The following is an 18,485-nucleotide window of genomic DNA, read 5'->3' as shown; positions in this document are numbered from 1 at the left end:
GACTGAATCAAAGAAATAGAGTTTAGTTTTAAGTGCCTTCAGATAAGTGAATAAAAATGGAAAGCTCTGACGAGACTCTACAGTAGGTTATTTTGCTGAACCATTATCTCACTTACGTGTGGAGAAAAAGGGAGAGGGGGAAGGGAGATGGGAATGCAGCTCTGCTCCTCCTCATTTGTTTCCAGCTCCCAGTTTGTGCCACGCTGCTTTGCTGACTGTTGCACTAACTGAACTTGTAACTTGGTTCTTTTGGGCAGTGTTCCACTGCAGCCAATGGGACATTGCTTTGTCTTCAAAATATGTGTGGGCAATCAAATTACAGAATAGTGATTAAATATGTATGTATGGTAGAATGTCCAGATCTTAAAGAGTTTAAAAAATGGCCTATTGGAAAGATGTGTATCATGTGTATCTCACAGAGTAGCTTTTATGTCCGCCACTAACCCATCTTTAATTTTTTTATTTGACACCTACTGCTTTTGTTTTTCTCACTCTTTGTTCTGCGTTTTAAGGTAACAGTGATAAAATGTTGAATTATTCTGAGTTCTTCAGCAGCTGATTTACAGGAAGGGCCAACTGGAGGTTTTGAAAACATTGGTAGTAATGCAGCTATGAAAGAAAATAGCAATATTCAATAGACCTGGTCTGAGTTTGTGCTCTAAGGAATCTAAAAGAGAAATGAATCTGTCCCTGGCTAGAAAAGATGAAAACTGAGAGTAAAATAAATGCTTTTGAGAAAATATCACAGATAAAAGAGTGAAAATGTCAGAATCCAGGAATGGCATTTTGATCAGAGCAATCTCAGCAAGTTTGAGAACATGAAAGTCCTCAGTATGGTTCCAGCAGAACTTTTGTCAATTAATAGGCAGATTTGGGGTAAGGAGAGGAGGAAATGCAGCATTGCATTGCTGCTTATCTCTAATTTAAAGTTAGCCTACTTAGGTGCTATAACCAATGACCTGTCATGTACCAGGCTTTTGAAGAAAGCATGCTGATCTTGCTGCTTATGGACAAAAGTGGATGTGACCTCTGACTCGTTCTGTACTCCATGTACTTTACTTTGTGTGCTTAGCTATAGTAAGGTCTGAACTCCTCTTCTGCTATTCCTAAGACGTTCTTCTGCTGTATGGGCTACTGCTGCCTCTCTTTAATTGGAAAAAAAAGCCATTGTAATTTAAGCACCAGTGGATCCTTAGACCCGATAGAGATTTGTGCAGTGTGTTTAGAGGTCATGATGTGAATGGCTCCTTACCAGCTGCTACCATCAGCACGGGGATGAGAGGAGAAAGCTGAGACTTCTTGCTGGGAGGCAGAGGCTTCCTGTGCTTCTGCGTCTGCCTGTGAAATCTGGTGACCGAAAGGAGCTAACTTTCAGACAGCTGATGTGCTGTCCCTTTTTGGAGTTTGAGGAGTCTCCTTTGATTAATTAATCTTCATCAGGTATGCTTCCTGTATTCCTGTTGCGTATAATTGCATCCCATTCCTTTTATCCATAGGCAAAACTACTTTAAAAATCTATCTAGATCCCCATACAAGCATGTGTCTATTTGCCTTAAAGTCAGGTTTGTCTCTTCTCAGTAGAATGAAAGCTTCTTCCAGTAACAATTCTACCCGTGTTCAGGAATGTTAAAGATGCTATGTTGGCAATACGTTTAAATACAAGGGAGAAAGACAGTGCTCATTTAATAATTTCTACCCGACGCTGAGTAAATGGTATAAAATTTCTGAAGGAAAAAAGATTTTTATTCCTAATGGGCATTCTCTGCTTTTAACTCTTCATGCTTCACTGCTGCTGTCCTTGTAGTAAATTGACTTTAAATGCTTCTCCCTTTTAGTTGCTTTAAAATGAGTAAAGTCATACTTGTTCTTATTGCCAAAGAGCCGTAGGAAAAAAATCTTGTAGGTCTTAAATTTCAAAGGTATTTTACTCAGTGCATCTAGCACCTTTCTTGTCCACAAGCAAGTTGTACAATGCTCTAATTCCTATGCGGTCCAGGATTCATAGCTGTCATGGCTAGATTCCTTCCTACCAGCTTCTTCAATTTGATTGTCGTGTCTTTATTAGAGAATTATGTCTGTGCTACTACTGAAAATGAGTCAGCCTTAGTTATGACTATTTTGCTCTTCCTGTCACAGCAAGTTAAGTAAAAAGCAACGTAGGAAATATGTGGTAAAGTCAGGAATGTGAAAGGGCCACAAGAAGGAACTATGCTTTGAGAACCTGTCTGATTGGCAAGAAGTATTCTTTGTGCCTGGAGAAGGATGAAAAAAGCTGTTGCTTTCTGTTGACGTGTTATATTTTTAGGAAAGGAAATTATATGATGGTGAAGCACACATGTGAGACCTATATATATGCATATAGGTAGGGACTGTGAAATCTGTGCCTCTGCGTTTAGAAGGGCTTGGGAATCCATCTGTATCCCAAAGAGAAAACTAAAGACAGGCTAGACTAACACCACCCGGTGTTACCAAATTCTCTCACCGCCAGCAAAGCCTTCACAGTAATTCAGGATGAAGGACAAATCAGGACCTCCCGATCACTGGGATGCAAGGCAGAGGTGTACCTACAGCTTAGGCAAGGGGAGGAGCAGTGTCAACAACCTGAGTTTACAGGGAGACTCTGGGCCTGAGGGCAGAGGACACCTGAGCTGAACTTCATATTTAATTGAGTGCTGCTGTTCTGCCAGGCCACGGGCTCTGCACAGGAGCAAGAGAGTACAGGTGGTGCAGTGCTCTGCAGACTTTCCTTCTTCACAAATTGGGCACCTTTAAATGAGCACCCTATATTCTGTTATCTCAGCGTCTTTTAATATGGTGGAAAAGAACCCTTTATTTTACTGAGCTCATGAATTAAGAGAGAGTTGAAAGAATTGTGATTTTTATTGTCTGCTCTGTAATGTAAATCATGTTCCAGTTATAATAGTCTCTGTCCTCACAATACTGTAATCTTAAACAAATCTTTGCACACTCATCCATTAATTTTCGACCGTTGTCCATACTTTTCATGTGTGTGGTCTACCAGAGTGTGTGTACAGTCCAGAAAATATGCTGTAGTATCTGAAACTGTGTATTGTGCAGATTAAAAAAGTGATAAGGAATAACACATAATTATATATTCATAAGGAAGGTTAGAACTGCTTGTGTAATGCTCTCCTTAATGTAGGATTGTTTCTTCTAATGAGACTCACATAAATCACTTTTTTCAGATCATAATCTCTTTAACCTCCATAATATTAAGCCATGCAGCCCAGCTCTTCTAAATGTTAGAAGTGTTTAGTTCTTGTTACCAGTATTATATAAATATTTAACGGTGTTTGTGTGTGGTTTTTTTGTTTCCTTGTAATCTCTTATTCACTGAAAATATTTGCACATTACCAACTGTTCTTACCCTTTCACTGTGCCAAAACTGATTTCAGGGTTGTCACTCGATCTAAAGTACGCAGAGCCAAATGAGGGATCAGTAGCACTGCTGTTGCGCCCTGCCATCACCACTAATGCAGCTTTGAGCCTCAAGCCTGCTGTTCTGGTGCTGATGAAAGCACCGACTGAACCAGTGGAGTGGACTGTGAAATGGTTCGGTTGGTTCTGTCTCTTGCAGTGCTTGGCGGTACCTTGTTATGTGGTAATAATTGGTCGTGGTTTTGTTTTAAATGTTGAGATGGGCAGAGTAGAGAATGGCTATGGAATGGCTGTTATGAAAACAATTGTTCTTAGGTTGTCCATGACTACTTTCATACAACTTGGATGATATTATTGGTCTTATTAAGTGAGTCAGTAATCATTTGAACCATTTGAACTTGCTTGCCAATTCCGTGCATTTCAGATTCCAATTGCTTACATCACGGTAGATTCTATACAGCAGTGTACAAAAAAACCTGATACTCGAATATAGTCAGACCCAAGGAGGAAGAATGATATTTGTAAAGATGGAACTTGATTCCATGTTGTACTATGTATAAACTGTACTCAATTTTTTTTTTTCTTTTTTTCTCCTCAGGACAGTTGCGAAGACTTATCCTCAGTCTCCTAAAAATGCCAAACAATATCCAGCTTCTCCTGTGAAGCATCGTGCCACTTCTAATCTCAACCAGGAAACTCCTAAAAAGAAAGCAGATAAGGAGAAAGAAAACATCAGTCATCAAAAATCCCCAGGAGCACGCACTGAAGAAGCAGGCCAGGTGGCTTCTGAAAAGCATGTGCCTGCTGCAGGAAAGCCAGAAAGTAGTGAAGGTGAGCTTTTGTAAGAGAACACATTATGAAGTATTGTGGGCCCGTGAGGATTTCAAACAGCGATGAACTGTTTTTGTGAATCTCCTTGGCCATGGATTTATGAGAATGTGTGAAAGTACATAGCGGAAGCAGCTATTATGGTTTTTACCTGGGTTATCAGTGAAAAATGTCAGTTAATGAGAATTTGAAAATGTTGAAATGCAGGGATGCCCTCACCTATGCCATGTTCCGTCTGCTGAAAATGCTGATATATGCATTTGAGAAGTGGAAGGGACATAACAGCATGAACCAGGCTCGTTGTAGCCACTGTGCCAGTGAGTAAGCGCTGGACACTTTCACAGCTTCTTCTCCAACTTTCCATCCTTGGTCGTCTTCTCTTAGGAAAGATCACAGCAGGAACAACTGATGCAGAAGAAGCTTCAAAAATTCTAGCTGAAAAAAGACGACAGGCCCGCCTCCAGAAGGAACAAGAGGAGAGGGAGAGACAGGAGCGAGAAGAACGGGAAAGGTATCTCCATTGATTCGTGGAAGTTACTAGCTAATAATATAACCTGTATCACTGAAGAAGCTTCAAAATGGCATTTTTAGAATCAATACAAGAGCTTACATTTAAATATTAATTTATTTTGTATTTGTAATTCATTAGTGTCATTGGCAGTCCTTATGACTAGGGAAGTTTGAAAATAATAATTGTGCCCCTTCAAGAAGCCTGGAGAAACTATAACCCATCCAAAGAGTTAGGTATGTCCACTCTGCAGTTTGCAGTACTTTGTAAAAGTGTATGAGGTAGTTTTAGTTTTACGAGTTCACCTATAAATACCAGCATATATGCCATAAACTGCAAGGCCTGTATTATTCAAAACATTACCCTGAAGTTTTTCTCCCTGCCCAACCCTGTCACAGGCAGGTGAGGGCTTTAGGAGCGTGGGCACACTGAAAGTTGCTGTGTCTAAACAGTGAATTTCTGGCTCTGTTTCAGGAGCAAGCCTTTGGGTTGTTCTTCTTATTCAGCACTAGTGGCATATGTAAACAGTTCATGGCTTCATTCCCTAATATTAAAGCACTGACTGTGCATGTCTAAATTGGGACTGTGTCTGTTCTTACTGAGAATGTGGGGGGAATAAAATCAGAAGTGTCTGAAAGCTTAGCCGGATGGAAATATTTCCCACATCTGCAACTGCAACAATGATCAGTTGTCAAAACAGCTCTTGAATCTGATAGTGAATAAGCTGTCCCTGAATAGGCCTATGAACAGCACAGGTGGAATAGATAGACCCACTCTTTTGAGCACATTGCTGTGTTTTGTGGATTCTATTTGCTGCTACTTGTCCAATCTGTTTATCTTCAACTGAAAGGAAGCATAGAAGTATATCTTTGTTTATATATTCCAGTATTCTGGGAATTAAGTACAGAGGAAAAGCGATTTTTTTATTTTTTTATTGAAGCTTACAGACATTATTTATATCCTACTGGAGATCACATTGGAGATTTTTGTTTTGTTTTTGTTTTCCTAAGGAAAAGTGTAATTTCTATGAGGTATTTTATACAATAAGGAAAACACTGGAATAAAACTTTGATATTAACCTGAATTCTGGGCGTGTTCTCAATCTCTTAGTTACATTCATGAAAATGTGCACTGATGCATGAGTACTTAATGCTCATTGTATATCATATACAATGTAATATATGTAATATATGTATATGTATATATGTAATATGTAATAATATATGTAATAGTACATATACATGTACAGCAGGATTCATGCTAAACAAGATGAAACCTTTTAAACATACCGGTATTTTTTCTTTTTGCAGGCTTGAAAGAGAAGAACAGAAGAGAAAGGCAGAAGAAGAAAGACTTCGTCTTGAAGAAGAGGCTCGTAAGAAAGAGGAGGAAAGAAGACGTGAAGAAGAAGCAGCTAGGAAAAAGGCAGAAGAGGAAGCCAAGAGGAGAGCTGAGGAAGAACAAATGCTGAAAGAAAAGCAAGAAAAAGAGCTCCAAGCCAAACTTGAGAAACAGGTATCATTTCAAACACAAATATATATGTATACATATATTTACGTATACATATAAATAAAGAATTTATTCTATATAGTAATTAACCTGAAATAAATAATGGACTTATTGTATTTTATGCATTCTGATTAGAGGGAAGAAGCAGAAATCAAAGCCCGTGAGGCAGCTGAGCAACTTCGTCTTGAAAGAGAGCAAATCATGCAGCAAATTGAGCAAGAAAGACTGGAGCGGAAGAAGGTGGATATTTGTGTCTCATTTAAGATAATGATTTCATTTCTTGTTTAAATATATAACCCAGAGAGTACCTAGTAGTATCCAGAAATAATAATCTGAGGGGATTACAAACTGATATTTATGATTAATTTAGTATTTGCTTCTTGCAAGTTAGGGGGACATCTACATCAGCATTTGTAACAAAGTGGAACTGCCTAAGGCAAGTGACTTTGTGCTAAGCAGTGAACAAACACAGGATTAGCATGCACCCACAAGGTTAAACGCCTAAGACAAATAGAGAATGGCACAGCAAGGCAAACGTGCATTGCCACCCAACCCAGGACATCACAGGCTCTTGAGGAACATGAGTGACTTTGTTTTAAAACTTACTCAACAGAAGTCCAGCGTTTTTAATTTAGAAAGTTAATGAGATTAACAAACAGGTTTCCTCCCACCTGGCTTGTCTCTGGTTACACTGTGCAGAGGCAGCAGGGCTGTCTACCACAATTTGTGCACAAGGAAATGGCTGGAACTGCATAGCTTTACCTACAGCTCTGTGTCAAGAGAGAACAGCTGCAGAGCTGCTGAGCTTCTTTCTAGTTATAGAAGGTCCTTCCATATATATTATTCTAATGTGTTATTTTTAACTGTTTACCACTGAGCTGGAAACATGTTGCTCTTGCAGATTGCAATACAGAAGCAAAATGTCTTTACATGTGAAATATTTCACGGTAGTGCAAAGAAGCAGAGCTTACTGGAAAAGCTTGTTGTTGCTGTTTTCTAATGAACAAAGAAGAAAAATAAAGGATTTTAGGGTAACACTTTACAGAATTCCAGCAAAGAGTGATTTCAGATAGTTCATTCTACTCCTCCATTCCAAAAAACCTGTTTTTCAAAGCAGCTGTTTTGAAATAGAAAAGGCAGCTAGATGAAAGTAATGACTTTTTTTGTTTTTAATGTCTTGTTCCAAAGCTGAGCACAACTCAAAACTGCCAACGTCTTTTTAAAATGTTTGTCTGTAAATTGCATCTAGTGAGAAGGTCATGTTTTGTACCCTGATGCTGCAAGCCAGCTTCCAGCTGTTTTCTTCTGTTACGTTAATCTTTCTCATTTATTTTCCCTTTTTGAGGACAGGTGAGGATGAGGTTGTGACAAGACTTTTGTTGATTTTTTTTTTTTTCTCCTTTATCAGTCCAGTGTTAAATGTTTTGCCTGCCTTCTCATCCTCCAATTTATTTCAATTTCTAGAGAATTGATGAAATAATGAAGAGAACAAGGAGGAGTGAAACTCCAGAAATAAAGGTATGAAATTGTGTGCGGTGTAGGATTTGTGTTGTCTTTACTTTAATAACTCACATGTGAAAATTAAACCTGAGCAATTTCCATTATCATAGGTGTACTTAGGTACTGTTTACACCCAGCAGTGTTTGCTGCTGTGATATCTCTGCTTTGTACCAGCCAAAGAACAAGGCAGTTATTTCCAGCTAGGAAGTGATGGACAGTTAAGATTTCACTTATAGTGTAAGTTTTCTATTAAAAAACTATTCCTTCAGTTACTTCCACAGACTGTTTTCTTTTTCAAGTTAAAATATAAATAATAATAATAAAAAAATCCTCTGCCTAATATTAAATGAAAAAAAATCCTCCACTGCTGTTGATGAACTTTGACCACCCTGTGGCCCTGAGCAATGCCATACATTTTGAGCACAGTCGGTTCCATGAAGTTTACACTACTTTGTCTAATACGCTTGATTTGTTACTTGACTGCAGAAGGAAGAGCCAAAACTGGAGATACCATCAACTTTGAATGTGGAAAAGCAACCAAAAGCCCTTGTTCTTAACCAGCCAGGTAAAACTAACCATATTTTTCTTACCTGTTTTCATAACTAGTTCCTTTCAGAGTTTTCCTCAGATAGAGCACTGTGCTCTTTGGTTTTCTCTGAAAAAGTTTAGCTAGGTTTGTGTCAGTCACAAATATTGGACCCTGGAGACTGACTGAGAGTCTCAGTGAGAGACTTTGTTTTGCCACGTAAGCAGAAGAATGATTGTCCTCCATTTAGTACCTGACATAGCATTTCTATAAATGAGAAGTTCCAGTCTGCTAATTGGTTTGCCTGCCGCAACCTGCATTTGAGTTTTGTGGGCAGAATTTTCTTTGGCTCACAGTCAAGCTTGCAAGCTTTTTATAGCATTGTTCTAAATCTCACTTGATGAAAATAAGATTTAATTTGACTTGATGAAAGCAGCATATGTATTTTAAGCATGAGTTTAAAAATATATATGTATCTGCAGCATTTGTCTATAGCTTGGTTACTTCCCCAGGTGTTAAGGCTTTTAGCACATGACAAAAAAGATGGTATATCCTCTTCCTGTTTCATTAAATTCAAAAGATGGAGCATAAAGCACAATTTTAGAGAGGAAAGGAGGATTTCAAGTATAAAACAGTGAGTCAAAGTTGAAACTGAGTCAGTCATTGTCAGTCTTCCTTTCTACTCTGTAATTTAAAAGCATTTCTGATGTTTGAAAAATGATTAAATAAAGATATCACTACTGTCATAATTGCTATCCTATTTTTTATAGAGATCAATGGGCTGGCAACTTGCCTGAAAAGTAAAAGCTTAGAGACTACTGCTTCTGTAGTACCTTCTCAAGATGTAGTTGCTAATGGACTGAAGTCAGATCCAGGACTTGTTCAGCTGGAAGCTGTGGATGGGAAATCTAACAGCATGGAAGATTCAGCAGATGAGGTTCAGTCTATGGATGTGAGGTACTGTAACTACCAATAGAAATAATGAAATTTATACTAGGGACATGAGGTTTCCCGTTTAGTTTGCTGGTATTCCTTCTCCCCAACCTCACAGTGTGGGGAATAATGTGGTGTCAGTGGTGGTATGTTCTAGATCTGTCAAGATGCAGAGCGGTTGTTTTGGACAAGAGCCTGAACTTCCTCTCACCTTCATGTATTTAGGAGCAGGGAAACTTTAAAGCCTTCCTACTGTTCTTACTTACAGGTTCTATACAAATGTGTCCAAGCCTTTCAAATAATTCTTAAAATACAAAATGCCATACTGTGTGAAAACAGCATCTGTAGATATTGTACAGATGTAGCTACTGTATTGTTCAGATGCCACCATTTATTTTTTATTTGTCCCAAGACTGCATTGCTATGATGCACAAGCTTTTCTCTTCACGCTTATCCCTACAGAATAAAGGAAATTAGGCTCTAAAAATTGTGTTTAACTGGAATAGGTCTATGGATATCAGTAACATCCTATGTATTAAACACTGTTGCATTTTGGTGAAAGGATCTGTGGGTAAGAAGGAAATAGGTGATTTAAGGCTGCTATGGGAAAGTTAGCTCAGAATTTTAAGCATGGAATTTTTATACTATATTTCTTGAATTAACAAGCCAAATTAACTTATTAACTTCTCACAGTGTGTAAGTATTTCAGTAAAGATGCATAAACATAAATACATGAGAAGGGCATTACCAGGACAGACCAAAAGTTCTTTTAGACCACTGTTCTGTTTTGAGCATCAATGGGAAAAAGTAGTTGGTGAGGGAACCTGAATTTAGTGCATTCCAAAACCACACAGAAGTATTTTGTTATGGATATTGGAAGGTGGAAGTCCACCTTGCTCTGACTAATATCTGCTGATTGACCCATTTTCCATGAGTTTATCTAACTCCTTTTTCAACCTGCTGATATTATTTGCTTCCACAACCTCATCTGACAGCAGGTTCTACAGCTTAGCCCCCCTGAGGTAAATGATATTCTTTGATCTTTGTTAACCCCCATCTCTGACTAGTGTCACTGTGCATCACCAGTGTTCAGTGTTAATGGAGTTGATGCACAGTAGTCCTGTTCTCACCATATGGTCATAGAAATTGTAGCAAAATTCTCCCTCTGACTTTTCTTCTCCAAACTGAAACGTCCTTGTCTTTATAGTCCCTGCAAAGCATCAGCTGGTTGCAGTGCTTCTTAAATTCTGGATTTCTGTGGCTGAAGTACGTTATAAAGTATTAAGAAGTAGATTTTTATTTAAATTGTGAAATACAAGGGCTGTAAGTATATGATTGCATGTTCAGAACAGTAATTTGTAAAGTTAAGTGTTAAGCAGTTAAGTGTTTAGATAATGGAAAGGTGCAGATGCTGAGTGGAGTCAGTAAATTCAGTTCAGTAAACTATTAGAAATGTGGGCTTTAGGAGATGAATGTTCATGTCGCAGAGGAACCACAAATCTTAATTTTTAAGAAATATAGATTAAGTATGATCTTTCATCCTGAACAGAGTAATTTTTTTATTATTATTATTTTTTGCTTGATTTGGGACATGTTCCAGGTAAAAAGCTCACTGCACTTAGCTCTAAGGTAGTATTTGTTGAATGGTCAGAAGATAAATTTGTTGGTTAATGAAAATCTACACAGCTGTTATTCTGCATCTTCTTTTTATATATCTTTTTATAGCCCTGTTTCAAAAGAAGAACTTATCTCCATCCCTGAATATTCACCCATGAATGAACTCATGCCTGGTGTTTCTTTCGACCAAAATGGGACAAGCAATGCCAAGGCTCTTGAAGATCTCTTGGATTTCACAGGCCCACCTACTTATTCCAAGACGTCCAGTGATACTATTAGCATTGATGACTGTAACAAAAACTTGATTGAGGGATTTAACAGTCCAGGACAGGAAAATACACTTAATTCAATCTGTTGACAGCCTCGCTTTTCAGCAGGACAGATAAAGGTACAGTAGTGCGATAAATATCTTTAGATGTAATAAATCGTGTGATTACTCATGAGCTTCCCAGAATAATACAGCAGTTCTAAACAGCAGCTTTCTAATTCTTTTCACATATGATCTCTTAGATATTTAAATGTAGCATGACTTTTTACATTTACAGCTCTTTTTAAATGGCCATCATATCATAGAATCATGGAATGGCTTGGGTTGGAAGAGACCTCGGAACCCCCCCAGCCCCTGCCATGGGCAGGGCTGCCCCCCACCAGCTCAGCTGCCCAGGGCCCCATCCAACCTGGCCTTGAGTGCCTCCAGGGATGGGGCACCACAGCTTCTCTGGGCAGCTGTGCCAGCTCCTTGCTGCCTTTTGACTAAAGCATTTCCCCCTCATATCTAAGCTGAATTTTCCTCTTTCAGTTTAAACCCATTGCCCCTTGTTTTGTCACTATCTACCTGTGTAAAAAATCATTCTCCCTCCTGTTTTGTAAGTTCCCCTCAAGTACAGAAAGACCTTGTTGCAGCCGTCTCATCTCTAGGCTGAACAAGGCCAACTCCCTCAGCTTTTCTTCATAGGAGAGGTGCTCTAGCCCTCTGATCCTTGTGGCCCTCCTCTGGACCTGTTCCAACAGCTTTGCATCTTTTTTGTTTTGACGGCCCTGGACTTGGATGCAGTACTCCAGATGGGGCCTCACAAGGACAGAGTAGAGGGGGACAATCGCCTCCATCTCCCTGCTGCCACCCCTCTTTTTGGATACTGTTGGCCTTCTGGGCTGCAAGAGGACGTTGCTGGATCATGCCCAGCTTTTTGTCCATCAGATCCCCCAAATTCTTCTCTGCAGGGCTGGTCTCGGAGAGTTCTTCTTTTGTATGTGTTACTGAGCTACCAGCAATTGAATGCATCCGGTCAATTGAAACACTTCCTTCCTGTGCTCAGCTAGTAGTGAGCTGCTCATTTTCTTCAGTAGTAAAATACTGTTGCTATAAGTCTTTGGAGTACATTAACATAAAGAAAATGGCTAGAAGTGGAGCCAAACTATAAAATGGTGGTTATTGCAGTTGCTCACTCTCTTGTGCTGCTGTAGGAACTTGCAGCATAGTGTAGAAATGCTTCTGGAAAGCTGAGAAACAATATGATGGGGAGGAGTAGGGGGAAGGTAAGTAAACTTCAATGATATTTTCTATGTACGTTGCTGTAGTTGATTTTATTGTGTTTTCTAGACTACCAACTTGAGGTCATCTAACTTGCATAGCTGACTTGATTTTCTTCTCTTATTTTTTCAATTGACAGAGGTAGCAATCTGTGGAGGACGTATGTCTTTGTGACACTGCTGGCGGTAAAACACGAAATTGTCACTTGAAAAAGCTTCTGCAGTCCTGAACACTGGATTTCAAATAATCAGAGCTGAATAAAACTTTGTCTTCCCAGGGAATATGTTGACTAACTGGCTACTTTTGGTGGAAAACACTGATCTAGAACCTCGATGGTTTCAGGGAAGACTGAGTATGCATTAGAATTTGAGCTTTAGCTGCTAGCAAAGCACTTATTTTTTTTTCTTTTAATTTAAAATACATCTGAACACTTCCCTGTGATTTTCCTTGTGCATTTAATTTTAAGATCATTCCTCCTTAATTTTATCATGCATCCATTTAGCCATCTTTTTATTGTAAATAGCGATGAAGTTTGCCCACAGTGCACTGAAAAATACTACGCTGTACTTTGGTTCTGTGCCTATCTTCTTTTTTTTGTTTTTAATAAGGAATTATTGGCAACTTTGATGCAGGCATATAATTCAAAGCTATAGCTAAAAAGGCTTAAAACTGGATAATTACTGCGAGTGAAAGAACCTTCTTACTGACTGCGGAGTGTGGAGTTACCTTGTAATGGTGATGTTGACAGTTTTAGTCACTGGTGGCACTTACTGGTTAATATTAATAGTCCTGGAGTGATTATGAATTATGTGTTTAAAAACATACCTGTGTAACACCTGTAAACAATGCAGGCACAATGCCGAGTATAATCCCTAATATATTATAGTATAACTGTAGTAGATGCAAGTGAGTATGTCGGGGGGTCAGGTAACATGGTAACCTTTGGAGATGCAGGCACTTGGTTCATACCAGCAGGCTTTCTGTCATGTGCAGAAGTGTTTTGTCTTCCTTACAGGCTCAACAAAACAAGATACAGTCGGCAGCAAAATAACGTATGAAAGTTGCGGCAGAAATACAAAGGCTGGGAGACACACAGCGAGCACTGCTAGCCTACTTAATATCCTATAAGCATCTGTATGGGAAAATCCACATCGAGCTGTATCATGTGTAGACATTACGTGCCATACGGTGTTAACTTCATTTCTGTTGGTAACCTACGATAACTATATGCTAAATGATGTGCTGCTTTGAGGACACTTTTCTCCAGTTCCTTATAAAAATAAATTACAAATACTGCTCTCTTTGGAAACTAACATCAAAAAAAGAAGTGAAAACTGGGCTTGTTTGGTTATTTTTCTTTTTACACATAGGGGAGTTCCAAGTGTATCTTGAGCTCGGTTGTAGGCCCATTCTTGTGCTCCTTGAAGCCAGCAATGGGGAAGTAACCAATAGAATCATGTGCAATGTACAAAGAAAGCATTCCTACAGCAATCTGGCTGTTTATATTGGTGTACTTCAGAAAAGTAATTTCCTTTGACTGTGCAGTAAGCTGTAGCATGGTACCGTGTCTTCCAATTTAGTCCTACATTTACTTCTTAAATAAAAAAACCAACAAAACAAAACCAAACTGTTTGTTTTGCTGTGGTGCATTGTGTTTGACAAATGTCACATGATATTTTATTATGGTGTCATTGTATAACATGTAGATTTCTTTATTTGCATGACCTGTATAGCATGTACAAAGGTGAAATACATTTTCATTTATGAATCTAACTGTTGTTTCTTAGCTTTTTTTACTCCTAGTAAGACAGATTTAAAAGCAGCTGTGTGTTAATTTATTCTGTGATGTCTTCTGAAGAAATGAGCGATAGTGAATGAAGGAGTGGTTTTCAGAGCCTTAAAATATTTCATGTTGTTTCCTTTGCCGTGCGCTGATTTGCTTTCTGAGGTCTTGTCAATACTTAGGAGAAATGTAGACCATCAGCAGAAAAGCTGTAAGCTGAGGGCTTCCAGTCAGTGGCATCCGAAATGCTATCGGTGCTTGCAGCCTCAGCTTCAGCTCTCTGGGCTATTACGTGGGAAGGCAAATGAGAAAGAGAACTTGGGATCCGTGGCCATTGGATGCTGTTCTACTGAGTGTGTGAGGTCTGTTCTGTAAGGGTGTTTGTACATCGATGTTCTCTTCAAGCTAAATGCACATACCAGTATTCAGAAAGTAACTTGCTTAGAGCTACTATTTATAGTCTACTGAAATGTTGGGAAAAACCTTCGGCAAATACCTTTTTTTTAAATCGTAACTTTGAAAATTAAAAATTATATCAAGACCGTTTTTATTTTTGAAGTATATTAATATTTTCCATTATAACAGTTCATCATGCTCTTATGAGCTCTGAAATCACTGATGTGACCTGTCCACTCAACTATTTACTAAGCTTAAAGGGAACGAGGTAAGTCAGTATTTATAAAGACCTTGCATTGTTTCCTTTTACATTTGCTTTCACGTGTAGTCTTAAAAAATTGGTTGAATATCTGAAGCAAGTGCTGTTTGTTGAGGGATTCATTCGCTTCCACTTTTTCTTTTAGATGATACAACTTCTCTGCATCAATACACGTTTGCTGTTGTGATTCAGCTCTGCCCAGAGAGCTTCATTTTTCATTTAGCAGTGGTCCTGAAACTGGTGAATGATTGCTGAGGATTCACACATATCCTTGGTGGAGTTTTTCTGCTGTCAAGCATTTGTGTATCACACTGTGAGAAGAAGCAAGAAAACAAACTGGACCCACAATCCTTAAGTGGATTTTTATAAGTGGGTGAAAGGATTTTTTTTTTTTTTCCCAGGTTACTTTTAGAAAGTGAACTGCAGACTAGGCGTGAGGGATGACTGAAGCAGAACTCTGAGTAACACATGAGAACTGCATTACTTCAAAAAGTTAGGTTAGCAGGTAACGTTTGCTAATAATACATAGTGCTAATGCAGCACAATGGAGTGATGCAAATGCAGCTGTCTTAAGCACCAAGAAGAATCTGACCCTGCTACCATCTTTTCCCAGATCTATTTTCAATCACTAGAATAACTATTAGCAAGTTTCTAATGTACAAATAAATAATACACGCAAGGTAATGGGGCATCATGGTAACTCTGATTAAGATCAGCAATTTCCTTGGAGTTGCTCTGGGAAGTGACACCCAAAGCTTGTCTCAGGCCTCACAAAGGCCTCGAGCAGCCCCCCTGGCTTCCAAGCACCTTCATTTCCAAACAGAGCAGCATCAGCAATGGGTGGATCTGGACCCCGAGGCTCCATTTTCATCTAGACAGATAAAGGACCAGGGAAGGGAAAGATCATCTGCTCTCCTGTGATTGCACAGATTGTGCTGTTGCTGATACAGACTGCTGCTCTGCCTGGCAGAGCGCAGATCTTTCCCATCACTTCAAAAAGTGACTCCCTGCTCATTAGCTCCCAGCCTCATTAGCGATAGCATACAGCTCATTCAAGTGGCCGGCTGCTCCAGCTGCCCCTGTCACCACCATTGGCATTGTCCAGATGCCCCTTGAACACTGCCCGCTGCCCTAGGCAGCCTGTTCCAGTACAGAAACACTAAGAGAAAAGATGCTTAGGCTGTTAAAATAATTACCTAAACTACAAGAAAATGGTTTATTGACCACATGAATAATTTTTGGCTCTTGTTTTTGCTTCAGTTGCCGTGTTTGTTCTGCAGTTGGTGGTGCTGAAGTACAATAACACATTTGATAGTACTTCTAATGGTTCAAGACCAGAGTAGTAATTTTCTAAAACTAAAGGGCTGTGTGGGTACCTGAACGCTGCAATTTGCAGGTTCAAAATAAACACTCTGGAAATTGGTGTATGATGTTCACTCAGAAGCTTTACTGAAATAGAGGCGTATATTAACAATGATCACACATGCTTTTTCAGACTAACTTCTCTCTTCAAATACAGATGGCAACGTTTTTGGAAATATCAGTATGGTAAACATACAGAGCTATGGGGGCTTAAAACCAATAAATTCTATGGAGTTGCTCATAATTTTCCCAGAGCGAGGGATCAGTCAAACAACAGCTTTCATGCTTTCCTTTCTCTCCCTTTTCTTGACTTAAACCTCTTACCAGTTATAAATACTTAAATCCTGCTGGAAGGAGTTTGATGTTGCAGTTCCTTGGCAAAGACCGCCTGCACCATGGCTGGCAGAGAAAGAACAAGTCTGAGGGTTTTGGAGATGGAGTATCTTCAGCAATGTATCTGAGGCAGCAACGAAGTGCTGTGTGATGAAGCCATACAGTCCTGGCCAGAACTGGACAGACTTCCCTGTGTGAAGGCTGCGTCGGTATTTCTTTCCTTATAGCTCGAAAGTTGCACTTGTAACCTCAGTTTGGATGAGGTTAGTTTACACTTTTGTGTTTGGGCAGTGTTGTTTAGGGATGAAAGTGGGATCTTCCGTTACCTGCATCTGTGTCGCATGCTTGCATTAATTTGTATGCAGAGACTGTTTTCACTGCTGTGTTGCAAAAACCCAGCCCCGCTGACAGAGGCCGTATGCCTAGCGGCAGTGGCACGGCTTCAGCAGGTTGTGACAGGACAGCCACGATAACCTTGTACGTAAAACACAGGCATCCGTACGTCAGGAGATTGCAGGCTTGCTAAAGGACTCTTTAAAGAATAATTTGGTGATGCTATCAGAGTGCAGGCATGCTCCATCCATCAGCCTCTCACCTCCCCGCGGGTTTTAATTAAATGATTGCTTTATAGCTTTCCTTAAATTTCAAGGCTAAATGATGTGGGACTTATTTCCTCAATTATAGAGGGAGCTGTTATCTGTTGCTCCGATCCTTGACTGAGAAAATAGCACTGTTCTGCAGAATGCTGTTCAACAGAGAGGACTTCTTTTGTTATTATGGTTTACCATTCTCCCTTGTCTGGATGAGGTGTTTCAGATTTAAAGTTATTTTGACAAGTAACCTCAGGAGTTGATCTAAGCACTGGGTGTCTCGCGGTTTTATAATGAGAAACAGCTGACACTGCTTCACTGGGGGCTCAGAGGTTTGGCTAATTGTGTTCTACTGAGTGACGGAAATACTTTCTTTTTGTATTAAAAGCAGAAGCTGTGTTATATGTCTGCAAAGACTTAGGCAGCTCATTCCTGTTTCAAGACAGCAGATGTGATTTGTGGTTTGGCAAAAACATTTTGATACGGTGTGAGAAAAAAGAGAATGGTTGTGCTAAGGGATAGGAGTGGATGAGAAGTGAAAAAGCAAACATGAATGTGAAACTCCTCTAAAAGCAGAGATCAAAGTTAATGAAGCCACACAAGCCTTATCAGCAAGCGTAATAAACTAGTGAAGTACAAATGAAACATCTCCCTATGAGGAACTGAGAGAGTGGCTGATAAAACTATCATTACCCTTAGACAGCAGTTCCTTGTGATGGCTCTGCCTGCCACAGAATCATTAAGGTTGGAAAAGACCACTATGATGATCCAGTCCGACCCCCAGCCCATCACACCATGCCGACTAATCATGTCCCTCAGTGCCACATCCACACGGTTCTTGAACACCTCTAGTGACACCACCCTCTCCCTGGGCAGCCTGTGCCTCACCACTCTTTTTGAGAAGATATTTTTCCTGCTATCCAATCTGAACCTCGCCTGGTGCAACTTGAAGTCCTAGCCTCTCGTCCTAGATGTCAGCAATGAGCTGCTCTCACCACTCTGATTTGCTTTCTCCTTCAGATACTACCATCTGCAGGCTCAGTCTAGACACACAATTAGTTGTGTGTGGTAACCATGCTGACCCACTCCCTGCGAAGAGCTTCTAATTTCATCTACGTAGTCCACCTTGGTGGAGAAGGTATGTAGAAGTAGTGGTGAGCCTGGCAAAACCAGAAAGTCCATGCTTCTGGATATGGCCTTGTTCAAGGATCAAGGATCAGGGATCAAGGAACTTTCATTTCCTTTTATTTTTAAAGTAACAACATGGTTCAGTATAGTCTAGCTCCAATAGTAATGTTTGATGTAGAAAACAAAATGCTTGCTTGAAAGATAGATAAGATCCATCTGCTATCTCATATCAAGTTTCTGTCTGAATTCTAGCTTCCATCCATAATTTCCAAGTATTTAGCAT

At 39.6% G+C, this 18,485-nt stretch overlaps 1 protein-coding gene across 1 annotated transcript in view; it reads left to right on the top strand.

Annotated features, from left to right (window-relative positions):
- Positions 1 to 11,178, top strand: part of MAP7D2 (MAP7 domain containing 2) — a gene marked incomplete at both ends in the record, with an annotated part of 73,818 nt that extends 62,640 nt beyond the window's left edge. Inside the window, 8 exons of the mRNA XM_079536672.1 lie at positions 3,998 to 4,230; positions 4,612 to 4,738; positions 6,046 to 6,250; positions 6,380 to 6,484; positions 7,709 to 7,762; positions 8,231 to 8,309; positions 9,041 to 9,227; positions 10,929 to 11,178. Of these exons, the coding sequence (XP_079392798.1) occupies positions 3,998 to 4,230; positions 4,612 to 4,738; positions 6,046 to 6,250; positions 6,380 to 6,484; positions 7,709 to 7,762; positions 8,231 to 8,309; positions 9,041 to 9,227; positions 10,929 to 11,178 (1,240 nt within the window). The remainder of the gene's footprint in view (positions 1 to 3,997; positions 4,231 to 4,611; positions 4,739 to 6,045; positions 6,251 to 6,379; positions 6,485 to 7,708; positions 7,763 to 8,230; positions 8,310 to 9,040; positions 9,228 to 10,928) is intronic.
- Positions 11,179 to 18,485: the final 7,307 nt, after the last annotated feature.

Source organism: Tetrao urogallus (assembly GCF_951394365.1).
Source record: "Tetrao urogallus genome assembly, chromosome: 1".
In the NCBI taxonomy this organism is placed as follows: domain Eukaryota; kingdom Metazoa; phylum Chordata; class Aves; order Galliformes; family Phasianidae; genus Tetrao; species Tetrao urogallus.
The sequence above is the reverse complement of the archived record's forward strand: the minus strand, read 5'-3'. Positions and strand labels throughout refer to the sequence as shown.